The following is a 16,388-nucleotide window of genomic DNA, read 5'->3' on the forward strand; positions in this document are numbered from 1 at the left end:
ATCGGGTCAAACTGCAGGGTCTGCCAGAACAGAAACTGGTAATAGGGTCCAGTGGTTAAGGGTACAGGCCCTCGAGTGACACCTGCCTGAGCTGGAACGTCGGCCCTGCCTCCCACTAGCCAGGAGTCCTCGGTGTCTGTCTGCCCCAGGATCCTCGTGTACAAAGGAGATGAAGATGCCAACACTGGTTCGAGAGGACATCCTGTTTGACAAACTAGAGGGTCAGCGAAGAATAGGAAGACCCTCTATGAGATAGATAGTGGCAGCAACCATGGGCCCAAACGTAGCCAAGGATGTGAGGAGGGCACAGGAGCAAGCAGTGTTGTCTGTTGTACCTGGGGTCAGTAGGAGCCAGAAGGTACCCAGTGACACCTAATGACAACAGTGCTGTCATGAGGATGGGGTGAGTTCATGTGTGTGAAATGCTCAGTAGCACGGTGTGGCTCTGTGGGTTAATGTCCCAGACTGCCAAGTCATTTGAGCTGCAAGATTGGTGGTTCAAGCTCACCAGCTGCTCCTCAGAAACCCTATACAGGGTCGCTACAGGTCAGAAATGACTCAACAGCACATAACAACAGCAACAATATACCCAGCCCCTAACATTTCGGGGGCTTCTGTGTGCCTTGCTATCCCCCAGAAGGCCTCACAGCCTGCTGAATCCATGGCTTTCTTGGTGTTCAGAACTGTCTCTTGCATAAGTAATACATGCATGTTGTTATGCTTAGGTGATCTCCATCCTGACCCTTGGCAACCCCACGTGTGCACAGTAGAAGACCTGCTCCTTAGGGTTTTTAAGGCTGTCACCTCAGGCACCGCTGGGACAATTGGAAGTGCCAACATTTCAGCTTCTCATCGAGCGCTTACCCATCTGTGCAATCCAGAGACACATATATGGTATCAACAGTTTTAGATGCACGTAAGATAATAGAAGTATAAGAAAACACACACACACACACACACACACCAGTAATACCCCTGCCCAGAGATAAAACTTGAAGAGAGGGATCTGACTTCGCTGTGAAGGACCACCCTGCTGAGCTGAGAATGAACTTAGGGAAGTCAGAAGGGAAGACTGTGCCCCACGGAAGTACAGCAAATCCAGAGGACCTGCATCAGTGGGAAGCTGGTGAGTGGAAGGGGAAGAGAGGGATCTGTGCTGATAAAACAGGGATGTCTGCAGAGACTGGCCAGGCAGAGCTGAGCACGGTTTTGGGTGTTTTTTTAAAAGTTTTTATTGTGAATTGAGTGCAAGTTTACCTGGGAGAGCATCAGCTTTACATTCATCTTATTGTATTTTGTTTCATTGCAATGATTACAAACCCTCCTCTATGTATCATCGGAGTCCTGGTGTGGCGCTGTGGGTTAATGTGCCAGACTTCAAGGCCGTTTGAACTGCAAGGTCGGTGGTTCAAGTTCATCAGCTGCTCCTTGGAAACCCTATACAGGGTCGCTATGGGTCGGAACCAACTCGATGGAACTTAACAACAACAACTATGTATCATCATTCAACAGTATTTGCTTCTATTCCCTCTGTTTTTTGGATGTACACTGAAGCACTCAGGAATGTATAATCATTCAAACAACCAAAGGGCACATACCCTATAAGCACCCCACCCCCTGGCCACCAGCGCACAGCGCCTCTCCCTCCCTGAGTCCAGAGTCCCCAGCTGCTCCATCTTTCCGTTTCGTTTCTGGTGTCACTGCTTCTCTGGATAGGGTCCCACACTCCACTCGTCTCCCTTGATGGTCCCAGGGTCCTGAGCTTAGTATGTTTTGAGACATTATATTCATCACTCCACAAACATTTATTGTCTCTGAGAAGCCAGGGACAGACTTGTTTATTTTACATATGCTGGGTTCATACCATAATCTGCTTCCCAAAAGCACATCTTTTCATCAATAAATATATGGCATTTGAACTGATCTCTTATTGGAAATTTAACTTGGTTCTAGTTTTGCACTAGAAAGAACATCTGGGATGCATTTCTTTTGCATTGGGATACTTGTGCATGTACTTCTTGGTGTAAATTCTCACAAGCAGAATGGCGGGTTCTGCAAATGTGTTCATAAGTTTTATCGTCATCTTGTCTGGCAAACCGCATGCTCAGCTGTCCATAGCCTGGATCCATGTGATGTAAGGGGCTTCCGAGGAGGCTGGCACCACTGTCGCCTCTAGAGGTGTTTGTGCTGCTTTTCAGAGCCCGTTTCTTTCATTTCTTCCCAGTTAGGAAGTCACTTCTAGTTCTGATCCCCACGGCTCCCCCGACAATGGCCTGCCACTAGACTCCAGAGGCTTCATGGGAGAGAAAGGGCCTTGGTACCCATGTCTCGCCAACCATCCTCTTCCCCTTTCAAAGTCCTGCTTACCTCACACCTTTTAAAGACTCATTTAGTGGTAAGTCATAAATCATTTCTAGGGTTTCTAATAATTGACGTGGTGCCCCCAGATGGTGCAAATGTAGCACATTGGCTGCTAGCCAAGGGTTCAAGTCAACCCAGAGGGCCCTCAGAAGAAAGGCCTGGCAACCTACTTCTGAAAAACCAGCCACTGAAAACCCCGTGGGGTGTGGTTCTACTCTGACACACACGGGGCTGCCAGGATTTGAAGTCAAACTACACAGTGTGTGGTACTGCTAATGATTGTTTTTGTTGTTAAGTGCTGTCGAGTCAGTTCTGACCCATTGTGACCCTGCATAAGGTTTCCAGGTAGCAACTGGTGAGCTTGAACTGCTGACTTTGTGGTTCAAACCGACTTTGCAATCCAGTGCATTAGCCCGCAGCACCACCCTGGGACTCCTAATGATTAGCATACTGTAAGTCTAATTCTTGAAATATTCATCACAGTTTTCTTTCATTTCTATTTGCATTCCACTTCCCAGAAAACAAAGCTGCTTCCTAGGTGGGGGGAGAGGGAGCCTCCACACTTCAGATAGATCTCAGAAGTGTACTGAATATTAGGTAAAGTTACTTTATCGTGTCTTGGAAGAAGTATAGCTAGAATGCTCTTTAGAAATAAGAATGGCCAAGACTTGTCTCATGTACTTTGGACATGTTATCAAGAGAAACCAATCCCTAGAGTACATATTCTAGGGGTTGAAAAAACCCCAAATTCAAATATATTTTATACAGACTTCTTTAGTAAGTTTTAAACAGGACAAAGATAAGGGGGAGGCAGATCACTGGGCTGAGGAAAACCATCAGCATAAGGCCATGATGGTTGGTGTCCAATGGACTCAGCCACGTGGCCAATGATAGAACATGGAAAACAAGGAAATTATGACAAAATCATGACAGGAAGGAGATCAATTCATCATGGTCACAGATGGGACTAGAAAAATGGGAAAGGGACCATGGTTGGGATATATAAACTATGGTGGTGGTGGTGGTGGTGATGTGCCGTGGAGTCGGAACCAACCCATAGCCACCCTGTACAGGGTTTCCGAGGCTATAAATCTTTACGGGAACAGAAAGCCTCATCTTTCTCCTGCGGAACAGCTGGTAGTTTCGAATTTCTGACCTTAAGGTTCGCAGGCCGATTTGTAACCACTACGCTACCAGAGTTCCTTATATACACTATAGCAGACTGAAAGGCTTCTAGGGTTGGTTCTGGGGCCTTCCAGCCATCTTGGTGGGAGCGTGACTCATGACCGTGGGCTCTGAACCCCAATTTCCATTAAAGGTACATTCAGGTAAGTTCCTGAGGGTAATAGTGTCCCTTCCTAGACTGGCTATCATCGCTGTTTTAGGGTACCATTGAGTTGGTATCTGTATAAGGATTTACAGTACATTAAATATTTCTTTTTGACGCTATAAATCTTTAGGGGAAAAGAAAGCCTCATCTTTCTTCTGTGGAGCAATTGGTGGGTTAGAACTGCTGACCTTAAGGTTAGCAGTCCAGTGCTTATCTAACAGTGCCACCAGAGCTTCTTCTAGACTGGCTGTTGGTGTTCTAAGGTGCTGTCGAGTTGGTTCCAACTCATAGTGATCTGATGCACAACACAACGAAACTCTGCCTGGTCCTGTCCGGTGTTCACAGTTGTTATGTTTGAGTCCAGTGTTGCTGCCACTGTGTCAATCTGTCTCATTAGGGATGGTCCTCTTTTGCTCTGACCCTCCACTTTATCAAGCATGATGTCCTTCTCCAGGAACTGATTCCTCCTGACAACAAAGAAAAGAGAGAGTGTCTTGATATCATTGCTTCTAAGGAGCAGCCTGGCTGTACTTTTTCCAACACAGATTTGTTTGTTCCTCTGGCAGTCCATGGTACTCTCATTATTCTTTGCCAGCACCATAATTCAAATGCATCAATTCTCCTATGGTTGTCCTGACTCATTGTCCAATTTTTTACATGCATACGAGGTGACTGAATATATGAATTGAGTCAGGTGCACCTTAGTCTTCAAAGTGACATCTTTAACACTTTACAGAGGTCATTTGCAGATTTATTTAATGCAAAGTGCCGTTCGATTTCTTTTCTTGACTGCTGTTTCCAGGAGAATTGCTTGTGGATCCAAGTAAAATGAAGTGTTTGGTAACCTCAATTTTTTTCGGTTTATCGTGATGCTCTTTATTGGTCCATTGTGAAGATTTATGTTTTCTTTACATTGAGGTTGCACTCCATAAGGAAGGCTCGGTCTTTGATCACCAGTATTTTAAGTCTTCTTTGCTTCCAGCAAACATGGTAATATCATCTGCATATCTCAGGTTGTTAATAAACTTTCCTCCAATCCTGATGCCATGTTCTTTATAAAATCTGATTTCTCAGATAATTTGCTCAGCATACAGATTGAATAAGTATGGTGAAAGAATACAACCCTGCCACACACCTTTCCTGGGCTGGCTAGGGGAGTTGTTTCAAACACACAATGCCTGAGGGCAAAACTGTCTACATTGCTAGACTGTGGTCAGGAAGAGCTCAAGAGAAGCTGGATTTATGTCAAGACTCAAAGTGGAGGTAAGGCTCTCGCTGTAAGCCACGTTGTTTAATTAAGCACTATTAAGTTGTTGCCAATTCACAGTGACTGTTTAAGGTTTCCAAGCAGCGGCTGGCGGGTTTAAACCACTGACCTTGAGATTAACAGTCCAGTGTTTGTCCTACGGAGGCCACACCAGAGCTCCGCTGTAAACCACGTAGTTAGGTACCAATGAATAAGTTCCATCTCATAGCAACTGTATGCACAGCAGAACTCAGACTGGCTGGCCCTGCACTATCCCTGCAATCCTTGTTACACTTGAATCTGTTGCTGCTGCCACTGGAAACCACTGTTATTGTTAAGTACTGTCAAGTTACTTCAGACTCATAGCAACCCTGTATAGGGTTTGCAGCTGGTGAGTTTGAACTGCCGACCTTGTGGTTCAAACCAGCCTTGCCGTCCAATACTTTATTCCATAGCGCCACGCCAGGAGTCCACTGGAAACCATTGTTGATGTTGTGATGTGCCGTCTAGTCAATTCTGACCCATAGTGACCCTGTATAGGGTTTCTGAGGAGTGGCTGGTGAGCTTGAATCACCTACCTTGCAGTTCAAATAGCTTTGCAGTCTGGCGCATTAACCCACAGCACTACACCAGGACTCTGCATTACCACAAACCAGAGCCTTCTGCAAATCAAGGCCTTAGAATGGAAGCTCTAATACAGACATTATGCTCGGTAAAGGGTCAGTAGCAGAAGACCCTCAATGAGAGGGATTGACAAAGTGGCTTCAAGAATGGGCTCAAACATAGCACGCATCGTGGGGATGGCAAAGAATGGGGCAGTGTTCTGTTGCACTTGGGTTGTGACGCGTTGGAACTAACTCGCTGGCGTCTAACAACAGTACAATGAGCACGAAAACAACAAAATATGCACTCGATTCCGACTCACAGCCACCCTATATGGGTTTCTGAGACTGTACATCTCAATGAGAGCAGACATTCTCCCTTGGAGCACTTGGTAGGTTTGAACCGCTGTTCTTGAGGTTAGCAGCCCAATGTGAAAACTGAGGATTACGTAGGTAGGTTGTCACTCGTCCACGGTGACATCGCTACTATGTGGCGGCTGGACCCCACTTCTATTTATAAACGAAGAGGTGAAGAAAAGGGAGGTACGCCAAGAATGAAAATATTAAAATAAGAAAATCAGCAAAGAAAGCCTAAACTTGCAGTGGAGGGGTGAATTGCAAGGACACCTTTCCGTAGGGCGCTTCCAGCTTCGGAATAGCGTCACTACCGGGTGCCTGGCGTCACCGACGCGCCGCTGGCGTGCTGGGGCGTAAGGCGCCGCCGAGAAGGTGGGACTTCCGGCTCCGCGCCGAAAGCATTTCCGGCAGGAACCGGAAGCGCGTCCTGGATGGTGTCAGGGACGGCCTGTGAGTGGAGCTGAGCTCCGGGTGGCCGCCTTCCTGAGCGCAGCTCGCCCCATGCTGCGGGCCGCGGCCGCCAGCCCCCGCTCGGATCGGCGGCGCTGAAGCGCCCGGGCTGCGCGCGCCATGTCGTCCGGCCTCCGCGCCGCCGACTTCCCGCGCTGGAAGCGCCACATCGCCGAGGAGCTGCGACGCCGGGACCGGCTGCAGAGGCAGACGTTTGAGGAGATCATCCTGCAGTGTGAGCGGCGCCTGCGGGCCGGGGGCGGGCGGGTGGCGTCGGGCCCCGGAGAGCCCGCGACTTCGTGCGCCCTTCCCGCCCTCTTCCGCTTTATCCTTGGAGGCCACGGCGGCGGGGCTTTCGGCGACCGCGCATTAGTGTCTGTCTGTCCCAGCAGCGCCCACGCTGTGGAGTAACTGAGGGTCCTGACTGAATACCTTAGCCCGCCAAAGTAGTATCGTCTTGTAAAAAGCAAAATTGGAGCTCTGGTGGCGCGGTGATTAAGCGTTGGTTTGCCAACATGCAGGTCAGCAGTTTGAACCCACCCGCTGCTCCGCGGAGAAAAGACTTGGCTATCGGCTTTCGTAAATCCCACAAACAGTTCTACTCGGCCTTCCCTTCCCTGTAGGGTGTCTATGAATCGGAATTGGCATCATGGCCCCTGGTTCTCTGTCAAAGGAACATTGCCTCCCCCCCACCCCGCAGACCTATTGCCACAGACACGCCACCTTGGGGAACATTTTGAGTCTGATTTCCCTTTCTGACCGGGACATCATAATCTATGCTGTGATTGGAACCCTTCAGTGGGAATGATGATGGGGTCGTCTTCTCCCACTACCTCCCATGTTTCTCTGTAGAAAGTGTCTAAACTTAGGTCCGTTTGGAGGACCATTCCCGTGCCTTACCCTAGCCGATGGCACATTTGGGGAAAGAAATGGTTAAATCAGTGCTGCTCATTGAAATCCTGTCTGCCCGTTGGAATCTCTTGTTAAGCGATGTTAGTCTGCATAGGGTCTCAGAGGAACTGAGAGGTGGGTTTGAACCACCGATCGTGTGGTGAGAATCCAGTGCTTATCCTGGTGGTGGTGGTGTGCCATGGAGTCAGTTCCGACTCATAGAGACCCTGTATAGGGTTTTCGAGGCTGTAAAGCTTTATAAGAGGGGAAAGCCTCATCTTTCTCTTGTGGAGCGACTGGTAGATTCGAACTGCCGACCTTGCAGTGATCAGCACAACACATAACCCATTACCCACCAGTACAATACATTACCCACCAGGACGCCTTTTGTAAAATTCCACCGCGCAGGTGGTACCCAGAGATGGGGGGGTGGTATTGATGCTCCTTAAAGTGGTTGTGGAGTCGATGGAGGATAAGCACTGATTCTAACCCACCAGCCACTCCTTGGAAGCCCTATACAGGATCACTGATGAGTTGGAGCCGACACTACAGCACACAACAAAGTGATTTTAATGTGCTGACAAATTGGAGTACTGAGGTCATCATTTGGCGTGTGATGTTTTCGTTTTATTTCCCCCCAATTTCTATGAAGCATGCACTTCTATTGCCCTTTTCCACGGGAGGAAACTGAGGCAGATCAGGATTACATGACTGGCTTGATGCTCCTAAACCTTTTGTGTTTGCTTTTCTGCTGGCTCCTCCCTGCTTTTCATTGAGGAAGCCAAAGGCCCTGAGGAGCCACTGCTGCCTAGGAAACCCCTCCTACTGGCCCTAGGAGCCCCTCATTTCCATTAGGTTCACCCTGAATAAATCCACATTCTTTAAGAGAAAGCACACTGAAAGTCAGTGCTGTAGAGGCCGCGCCCCACCCCTGACCTTTTCACTGAATCCTTGTTGAGGCTGGTTCGTGGCCTATATAAAATGTAAACGAAGCTTGCCCTGCCAGCTTTATGAAAAGATGCTGTGCAGATAAGTGCTTTGAAAGCCAGCCACATAATCATCTCCAATGTAAAGTGCTTTTCATCTCTCTCACACACTGAATGCGTCTCTTGTTCTGGCAGGAGGGTGAAGGAGAAAAATTGATCTTGTTAAATAGCCAGTGGGTGAGTGGTGCCGTTCTGAGGGGGGAGAGAGGAGACAGGAAAGCAAGACCATTGCTGCTTGATACATGCTTTTGTCAGTTTGGGGAGATCACTTCCACTCATTCCTGTGTGCCCAGTCTCGCCCAGTTCTGAGCCTGAAGAGAAAGATGAAAGGAAGTTTGTGGGTGCCTCATCCCACTCCACCCTCCTCTTTAGTGATAGGAACCTTTGGGAGGCCCCCTGCTTTGGTGCAACATTTAGAAGAATTATTCGGGCCCTTCCACTCTGGTGTATTTTCAGCTTTTCTCAGTGTCACAGTCCCCCCTGTTGGTACCAGCTTCCTGTTCAGCTGAGCCAATGCTTTGAAGTTCTATTGGTGAGGCCATTCTTTCTGCTTCCGCTCAGAAGTGTTCTGACAGGAGGAGTCATTGGCATAAGCTCCTTCACCGTTTTGCTGGACAGGCTTTTAGGGTTTGTGGCTGTTTTGTTAGGTGCCCTTAAATTCGCTCCACTCAGTGACCGCACGTACCACAGAAGGAAGCACTGCCCATTCCTGCACTGTGCTCACAATTGTTGCAGCCACTGTGTCAGTCCATCTTGTTGGAGGTCTTTCTCCTTTTCACTGGACCCTCCACTTTCCCGAACATGATGCTCTTCTCCAGGACTGGTCCCTCCTGCCAACTTGTCCAGCGTATGTGAGGTGAAGTCTCGCCATCCTCACTTCTAGGGAGTATTCTGGCTGTACTGCTTTCAAGATACATTCAGTATACAGGGATGTCAGCACCGTAATCAAAGGCCTTCGTTAGTCACTGTCCAGCTTTCACACTTTAAAGAGGTCTTGCAGCGGCCCCTTTCAATTACGGCTCTTCTGCCAGGTCAGTTTCTTGCTTTGCTCTGCAGCCTCCATCCCATCCGCTCTCACTGTGCGGCTGTCATTCCTATCTCCTAGCTCTGACTTTTCATTTGAAAAGTCCCTGGTACTTACGTTCCCTGTCAAACATATGTTTGTGTTCTATCTGATGCTTTGGTTGCCTGAGCAAAGAAGGTCAGTGTCTGTCTTTCACTTCTTGCCAGTAAAAAGCCATTTCTTTAGCTGTCTGCCTGCTGTTTAAGAAAAAGTCTAAAATTCTCATTGCACCCTGCCTCACATGTTGGCACCAACCTTTATTTTCACCCACGTAGCTTCATGTGCTTCTTTCTACCTGGACTGTTGGTTTCCACTAAGACCTGACTCAGATGTGGCCCCTGGGAAAGTGACGTGGCAGTGAGTGAAGACCACTCTTCTCAGCACCTGTTCGGGGTGACCTTCATTCGGTTTGAGCTCCTTGAGGTTGGGAACTGTCTCATCTATCCATTTTCCCAAGTAATTAAATTTACCAGCTTGTGTGATTCTTGGAGGCATGCAGCCTTTCCCATCTCTGTTGTCCTTGGAGTGTGTATGTGCGCACCCGTGTGACTTCACACTCCTGAGGGAAGAGATTTTGCTTTCGGGAGTAGAAGGTGATTGTGTCGCCCTGAGTTGATGAGACATCTGCAGGGCTGACCGTGGTTACTCTGGTTGGGCTGTCCCTGCTCAGTCTCAGAAACATCTAGGAACGTTGTTAAGTGCTGTCGAGTCAGTTCCAAATCATAGCAACCTTGTATAGGGTTTTCTAGGAGTGGCTGGTGAGTTTGAACCCCCGACCTTGAGGTCAAGTGCTTATTCTGTGGTGCTAGATTTGTACGCTGGTGGATTTAGGACCATTGCCATGGTAGGTGACAAAGGGCCGGATCAGGTATGCTGATGCCTAGTAAAGGTAAACCTGGTCCTATGACCTGCTTATTCCTTTGGCTTTATGAGACATAAAGTGTAGTAAAGTGTACATGGAGTCCTGGTGTGGCGCTGTGGGCTAATGCGCTAGACTGCACAGTCAGTTTGAACTGCAATGTTGGCAGTTCAAACTCACCAGCCGCTCCTTGGAAACCCTGTACAGGGTCGCTGTGGGTCAGAACCAACTTAATGGTGCACAGCACCACTCGTCTGTCGGTGTGTTGTACTCCGATGGTGTGTGTGAGGCTGTGATGCTTGAAGCTGTGCCACCAGTGTTTTACCAGCAGGGTAAACCATGGCGGGGGGGGGACCGTTTCAGCAGAACTGCCAAACGAAGGCAGATGAGGAAGAAGGAGAGGTGTAAATAAGTGTACCTGAATCCTAATTATCTGTCTCTCTGGTTTTAATAGATAACAAGTTGCTGGAAAAGTCAGACCTTCACTCAGTGTTGACCCAGAAACTGCAAGCTGAGAAGCATGATGTGCCAAACAGACATGAGATCAGGTACTTTGAAATGCACCTCCATTATCTGTGTCTCCGGTGATCTTTGTCTAGACACCCAGCTGCCACCTCTGTTGTTTAGAAGCACACACCAAGTCCTGTGTCTGCACCTGGGCCTCTGATGCCCGGAAGGCAGACAGTGTTGTCAAAGCTCTGTGCCTCCCTGGACAGCTTCCTTGGCACCATGCTTTCAGCTAGAGGGAAACTTCATGGAGCAGGTTAGCTGGCAGCCTGCAGGCTTGTTTCTTTCTAGCCTACTAGTGTTTGCTTTGTAAAAACTCTGCCGAGTAGTTATTTCTGAGCTGTTTTACCAGCTCTCGTTAATGCAAGATTGACTGGTGTACAATCAAATCTTTTTTTTTTTCCTCTTTTGAATGTATTGTTAAGTGCCATTGAGTTGGTTTCAGGCCCTTTTAGGGTTTTTGTGGAGCAGTCGGTGGGTTTGAACCACTGACATGGTTAGCAGTCCAGTGCTGACTGACCCTACAGTGCCACACCAAGACTCCTTCAATGTATTAATAGGTGTGAAATCACACTAGCAGTTTGCATTAAGCTATTTGTATCTTTTAAGAAACAGTCTAGAAAAATACTGTGTTTTGATAAGGAAGGCACGTTTGTTTTGTTACATACACGTATGTGCTCACAGTAGAGGGGTGGATGTTAAGGAATTCTTCCTGAGAACCATAGTCAGGAATCTGGGCACTGCACATCAGTCCTGCAGAAGGAGTTGTTCTAGAGTCTGGCTCTTCTGTTTCTGCACTGAAGCTAGCCTTCATCACGTTTGTGTAGAAGGCTTGGTGTCCTGTACGGGAACGGTGGTGGTTACTACTCTAAAGCCGGACTGCTGTTTGCACATTGATTCACAGCTAGCTGGAGTGAAACGAAGTGGACGGCATGGTAGGGTTTGAGAAAGCAGAATTGTTGGGCTTGGCTTAGCTGCTTTATCTAGATACTGTGATGTGTTACACAGTTGCCTCCACTTGGGTTTTTCACCTGGCAAGATGACAGAATGGGTCTTTCCTGAAACATTTTCTTGGGTTGTTCCCTTGGTGTTAATATTCCTGGACTCTTATCTTTCATCCAAACTCATTTGGTTGGAAAGGTGCTATGAATACATTTGGAGCAATCCTTTCTAGTGAATTGTGTTGGGAGAGTAGGTTAGCTGGCCTTTCCTTCCCCAGATATGTCCACAGCCAGGCCTCCTTCACCTGATTTCTGTGTCTCTGTCACTGGTGTCCCCATTTCCACAACCCATATGCCGGGCTGTCCCCTTAGAGCCTGCCCCTCCTCATATACATACCGTCTTCCTGGACTGTTGAGCTAGACTTAGGAATATAGTGGTGGTACAGTGAGTGAGGTGTTGGGTTGCTAACCAAAAGGTCGGTGGTTCTGAACCCACTAGCCGCTTCAAGAGAGAACGGCGTGGCTGTTTGCTTGCCTAGAGGTTTACAGTCTTGGATCTCCTGTGAAGCTAGTCTCCTGTTTGTCCTTTAGGGTTCACTGTAAGTCAGAGTTGATGCAATGGCCATGAGCGTGGCCTCTCAAGGAACCCAGTCCACTGTGTGCTTGATGCTGCTGTTAGTGGCCAGTCAGTCACTATTGACCCACAGCGATACCATGGTGTCGGTTAGAACAGTGCCACAGGGTTTTCAAGGCTCTGGGGTAGGCACTGGACTACTGACAGCAAGGCTGATGGTTGTCTTAGTAATTAGTGCTGCCAGAGCAGAAAGACCATAAGGCTAGGCTTTAGCAGACAAGCACTGTCACACAGTTCAGGAGGCTAACATGCCGCCTTGGGAGGAAAAGGTCCTCATGAGCCCCTTTCGGCATCCCATGGGGATCTCCATGGGTCTCAGCAGCAATCTTCCCCTGGATTTAGGAGCTTCACAGTGCAGGGAGCCCAGGCCAAAGGACACACTCTGTTCCTGGTTCCTCTTCCTTGGCGGTAGTGAGGCCCTCTTTCTCTGCTGACCTACTGACTCTCCTGAGTAGAACCAGCAGGGAGCAGTTGTGACTCTATTCTGCTGTGAGTCCTCGCTCCTGTTTGTGCTTTGAGGTTTCCGCCACTCTTCCAGAACACATCATTGGTGGTCTCGGTATGGATTAAAGGGAGTGCATCCCCTCCGTGATCCTTTGATTGGTCTGTGAGATCAGATCACGTCATGGTGGGTCATCCCATCACTTGCCAGACCTTTGAGAATCATGATCCAGCCAAGCTGACCCATATTTGGGGGAGACAAGTCAATCGATGATGTGGGTCCAAACCCACCAGCACCTTCTTGAGAGAAAGATGAGGCTGTGTGCTCCCATAGAGAGTTACAGTCTGAAACCTTGTGTAAGGTTGCTCTGAGGTGCAATTGACTCAGTGATAGTGGAAGCAGATGATCAAGCCTCTCTCCCCCTGCTCCTCGGGATGGTTTGAACCACCATCCTTTCAGTTGAGCTTAACCAGCTGGGCCACCCTGGAACTCCCATGGGTGTTTGTTGGAGAACCAGGTGCTCACAGAAGGTGAGCATCTCTCCGGTTACCTCCCTCCAGTTACCCTGTGGGAGCTTACTAGAAATGTAACTCCTTTGGCCCCATCCTTGCTGACTCAGAGCCTGAGGGGGTTGGTGGGTGGATAGCCAGCACTCCAGCCAAAGTTTCTGGTCAGTCCTTTGCTAGTCAATCAGCATTCACATCCCCTGAGAGTTTTTTAGAAATGCAGATCACCTGACCTGCTGACAGCCTTTAAAGTGGGCCCCAGCAGGCCCTCCGGCGCCTGATGACCACCAGCTGGTGTTATTCCAGTGTTCCCATCCCTTGGGAGCTAAGGAGTCCTGTGAGTTAGGCAGCTAATCACAAGGTTGGTGGTTCAAACCCACCAGCTGCTCCGAGGGAGAAAGATGAGGCTCTGGGCTCCTTTAAAGCTTTAGTCTTGGAAACCCTCTCTGAGTTGGCTGGAACTCGATGGTATTGGGTTTGATCTTGAGTGGTCTGAGAACTTGAGTCTAACTGTAAAAGCAGGTTACCAGCCCTGCCCTGGACCGACGGCCTCGGAGCCTCCGTTTATTTTGACTGAAATAGGGAGCTGTCCGTGGTGAGCGGTGGAGTGGTTGCCCTTGTCTCGTGTGAGTTCTCGCTCCTGGTTGTACTTTGAGGTTTCAATGACTCTTCCACAGCATGTCACTGTTGGTGACAAGATTAACAGCGTGCCCGATGAGCAGACACATCTGCCCTAGGGAAATGGTCTCAAGGGATCCCGCCTTCCTGAGAGATCCAACCCCGCTGCCCCTTCTCAGACTCCTCCCAAAGCCCAGCCTCCATGCCCAGTGAAGGCGCTCCTCTGTCTGATCGCAGCGGACACTCCTACCTTCTCTCCTTTGCCACACGGGTGCTTTTCTTTGTGGGGGTCTCCCCCCACCTTTTTTGTGATAGAGGAGAAAAACTTTCCTGGTTCAGCATTCTTCATGTATGCGATATGGTGGCGTTCATCATGTTAGGCTAAATTGAAGCCAATTCCAGATGGCTTCGTGTAAGGTTCCACTGTCTAATCCGCTGCTGCTTCCTGGGGTTTGATGGGAAGCCCTGCGTGGCCTCCAAGGATGACATATCAGTATGTGCCCAGGCCGTGTAATAAAACTGCCTGTGGAGCTGGAGGGTGGAATTGGAGAGAGGACTGTGTCACCCCTTGTTCCTGTCTCCCCCACCTCCTCTGCTCCGGCTACACCCCCACTACAGACTGCTGGGGTACTGTCTGTTCTCTTCTTAGGACTAACCTGGAGTGGCTGGAGCTAAGCGCAGCACAGTTGGACTGCTTGTAACACATACATAGTTAAGGGAGATCAGTTTCAAAGCACTGACTCCCCTAACAAAGGATTAGGGAACTGTGGGAGGTGTGTACATTTGTGACAAAACCTGGGGACAGCATGCAATATCCAGTATTCAGCGTTAGAACTTGTCCCAGAAATCATTGTCAGAATCTTTGCTTCTAAAATGGGTTTGGGTCTGGATGGCTGTTAATGGCATATTTCCAGTGAACTTTTTTTTTTTTTAACTGTGAATTGGGTGATAGTTTACATGGGAGAACATCAGCTTTACATTTATCTTATTGTATTTCATTTCATTGCAATGATTACAGTCCCCTCCATGCATCATCATTCAGCAGCATTTGCTTCCATTCCTTCTGTTTTGTTTCTGTTTTTTGCGGGGGATGTACCACGAAGCACTCAGGAATATACAACCTGTTAAACAATCGAAGGGGATGCCCCGCAAGCCCCTCTCCCTCCCTGAGTCCAGGGTCCCCAGCCACTACGTCTTTCCACATCATCATCTCTGCCTCCATCTTTGGCGTTACTGCTTCTCTGGATAGGGTCCTGGACTCTGCTCTTCTCCCTTGATAGTCCCAGGGTCCTCCGCTCCTGGACTGCAAAGTCAACCACTCCCCTCTTTTTGTTACAAAAACGTCTACCTTTACATTTGCAACACTCACAGTCAGCAATTATTCACTATTGAACCATAGCAGTCCTGTCCCCATCTCCTTTTATCAGCCTCGTCCACACAGGTTGGAAACCACTCAGTGGGGATTCTACCTTCCCCGCACCTTCTGAAACTAGGCTCCCTCTTGAAAGCTTGTAAACCAGTCACTTCATACCTTTGTAGTCCCCCCATTTGGGTACCCTCATTGAACTTTTGTTCCTTATGAGCTTTCGTAATTGGGGTTCAGTCAGGGAGCAAGCTAGTTCTTATGGTGCATGTTCTTACACGTTTAACTCAGGGCGCCATAAGGTCTGAGTAGGAATTCTTCAACCTTGGTGGCTTCAGTACTCCTCTGTCGCTCTGTTGTGTCTGTGCCTACTATGGTTCCAGAACCACAGTGGTTCTTGGGGGCTCCTAATTCAGCCCTAGGGCTTCAGAGTCTACATGTGAGCTCCAAACTTGGTAACCAGTTTCACTCGACACACTCACCTGGATGCCTGACATTGAACTCTACTGTACCCCCCAGACTTGCTCCTACTAGTAATCCTCAGACCCTCAGATTTGATCAGCTGAGCAGCAGAAAGCCTTGGAATCACCCTGTTTTTGTTAGGTACCGACTGATAGCGACCCTATGCATAACAAAACGAAACACTGTCCGATCCTGGGCCAACCTCACAATTATTGCCACACTTGAGTCCATCGTTGCTGCAACGTGGCTAGTCCATCTCGCTGGGAGCTTTCCTCTTTTTCTCTGATCCTCCACCTTATCAAACATGATATCCTTCTCCAGCGACTGGTCCCTTCTGACAATATGTCTGAAGTATGAGAGACGAAGTTTGCCCATCCTAGCCTCCAAGGAGCACTCTGGCCGCATTTCTTCCAAAACAGATCTACTGGTTCTTTTGGCAGCCCATGGCACTTTTAGTATTCTCCTCCAACAACACAATTCAAAGGCGTCAATTCTTCTACGATTCACTGTCCAGCTTTCGCATCCATATGAGGCTATTGAAAACACCATGGGTGCACCTTAGTTCTCAAGCTGACATCTTTGCTCTTCAGTACTTTAAAAAGGTCTTGTGCAGATTTGCCTAACGTAATACACCATTTGATTTCTTGACTGCTGCTTTTATGAGTGTTGATAGTTGTTCCAAGAAGAGAAGTCCTTGACAACTTCAATCTTTTCTCCATTGATAAGAATGGTGTTTATTGGTCCAGTGGTGAGGATTTTTGTTTTCTTGA

General features: G+C 48.5%; 1 protein-coding gene across 3 annotated transcripts in view; it reads left to right on the top strand.

The window, feature by feature from the left end:
- Positions 1–6,466: 6,466 nt before the first annotated feature.
- The window catches only part of ATG16L1 (autophagy related 16-like 1 (S. cerevisiae)), a 32,947-nt gene continuing 23,025 nt past the window's right edge, over positions 6,467–16,388 (top strand). For all 3 annotated transcript variants that reach the window (XM_006866761.1, XM_006866762.1, XM_006866763.1), the window contains exons 1-2: positions 6,467–6,581; positions 10,600–10,693. In XM_006866761.1, the coding sequence (XP_006866823.1) occupies positions 6,467–6,581; positions 10,600–10,693 (209 nt within the window). The remainder of the gene's footprint in view (positions 6,582–10,599; positions 10,694–16,388) is intronic.

The sequence above is a fragment of the Chrysochloris asiatica genome, unplaced genomic scaffold (assembly GCF_000296735.1).
Source record: "Chrysochloris asiatica unplaced genomic scaffold, ChrAsi1.0 scaffold00096, whole genome shotgun sequence".
NCBI lineage: Eukaryota > Metazoa > Chordata > Mammalia > Afrosoricida > Chrysochloridae > Chrysochloris > Chrysochloris asiatica.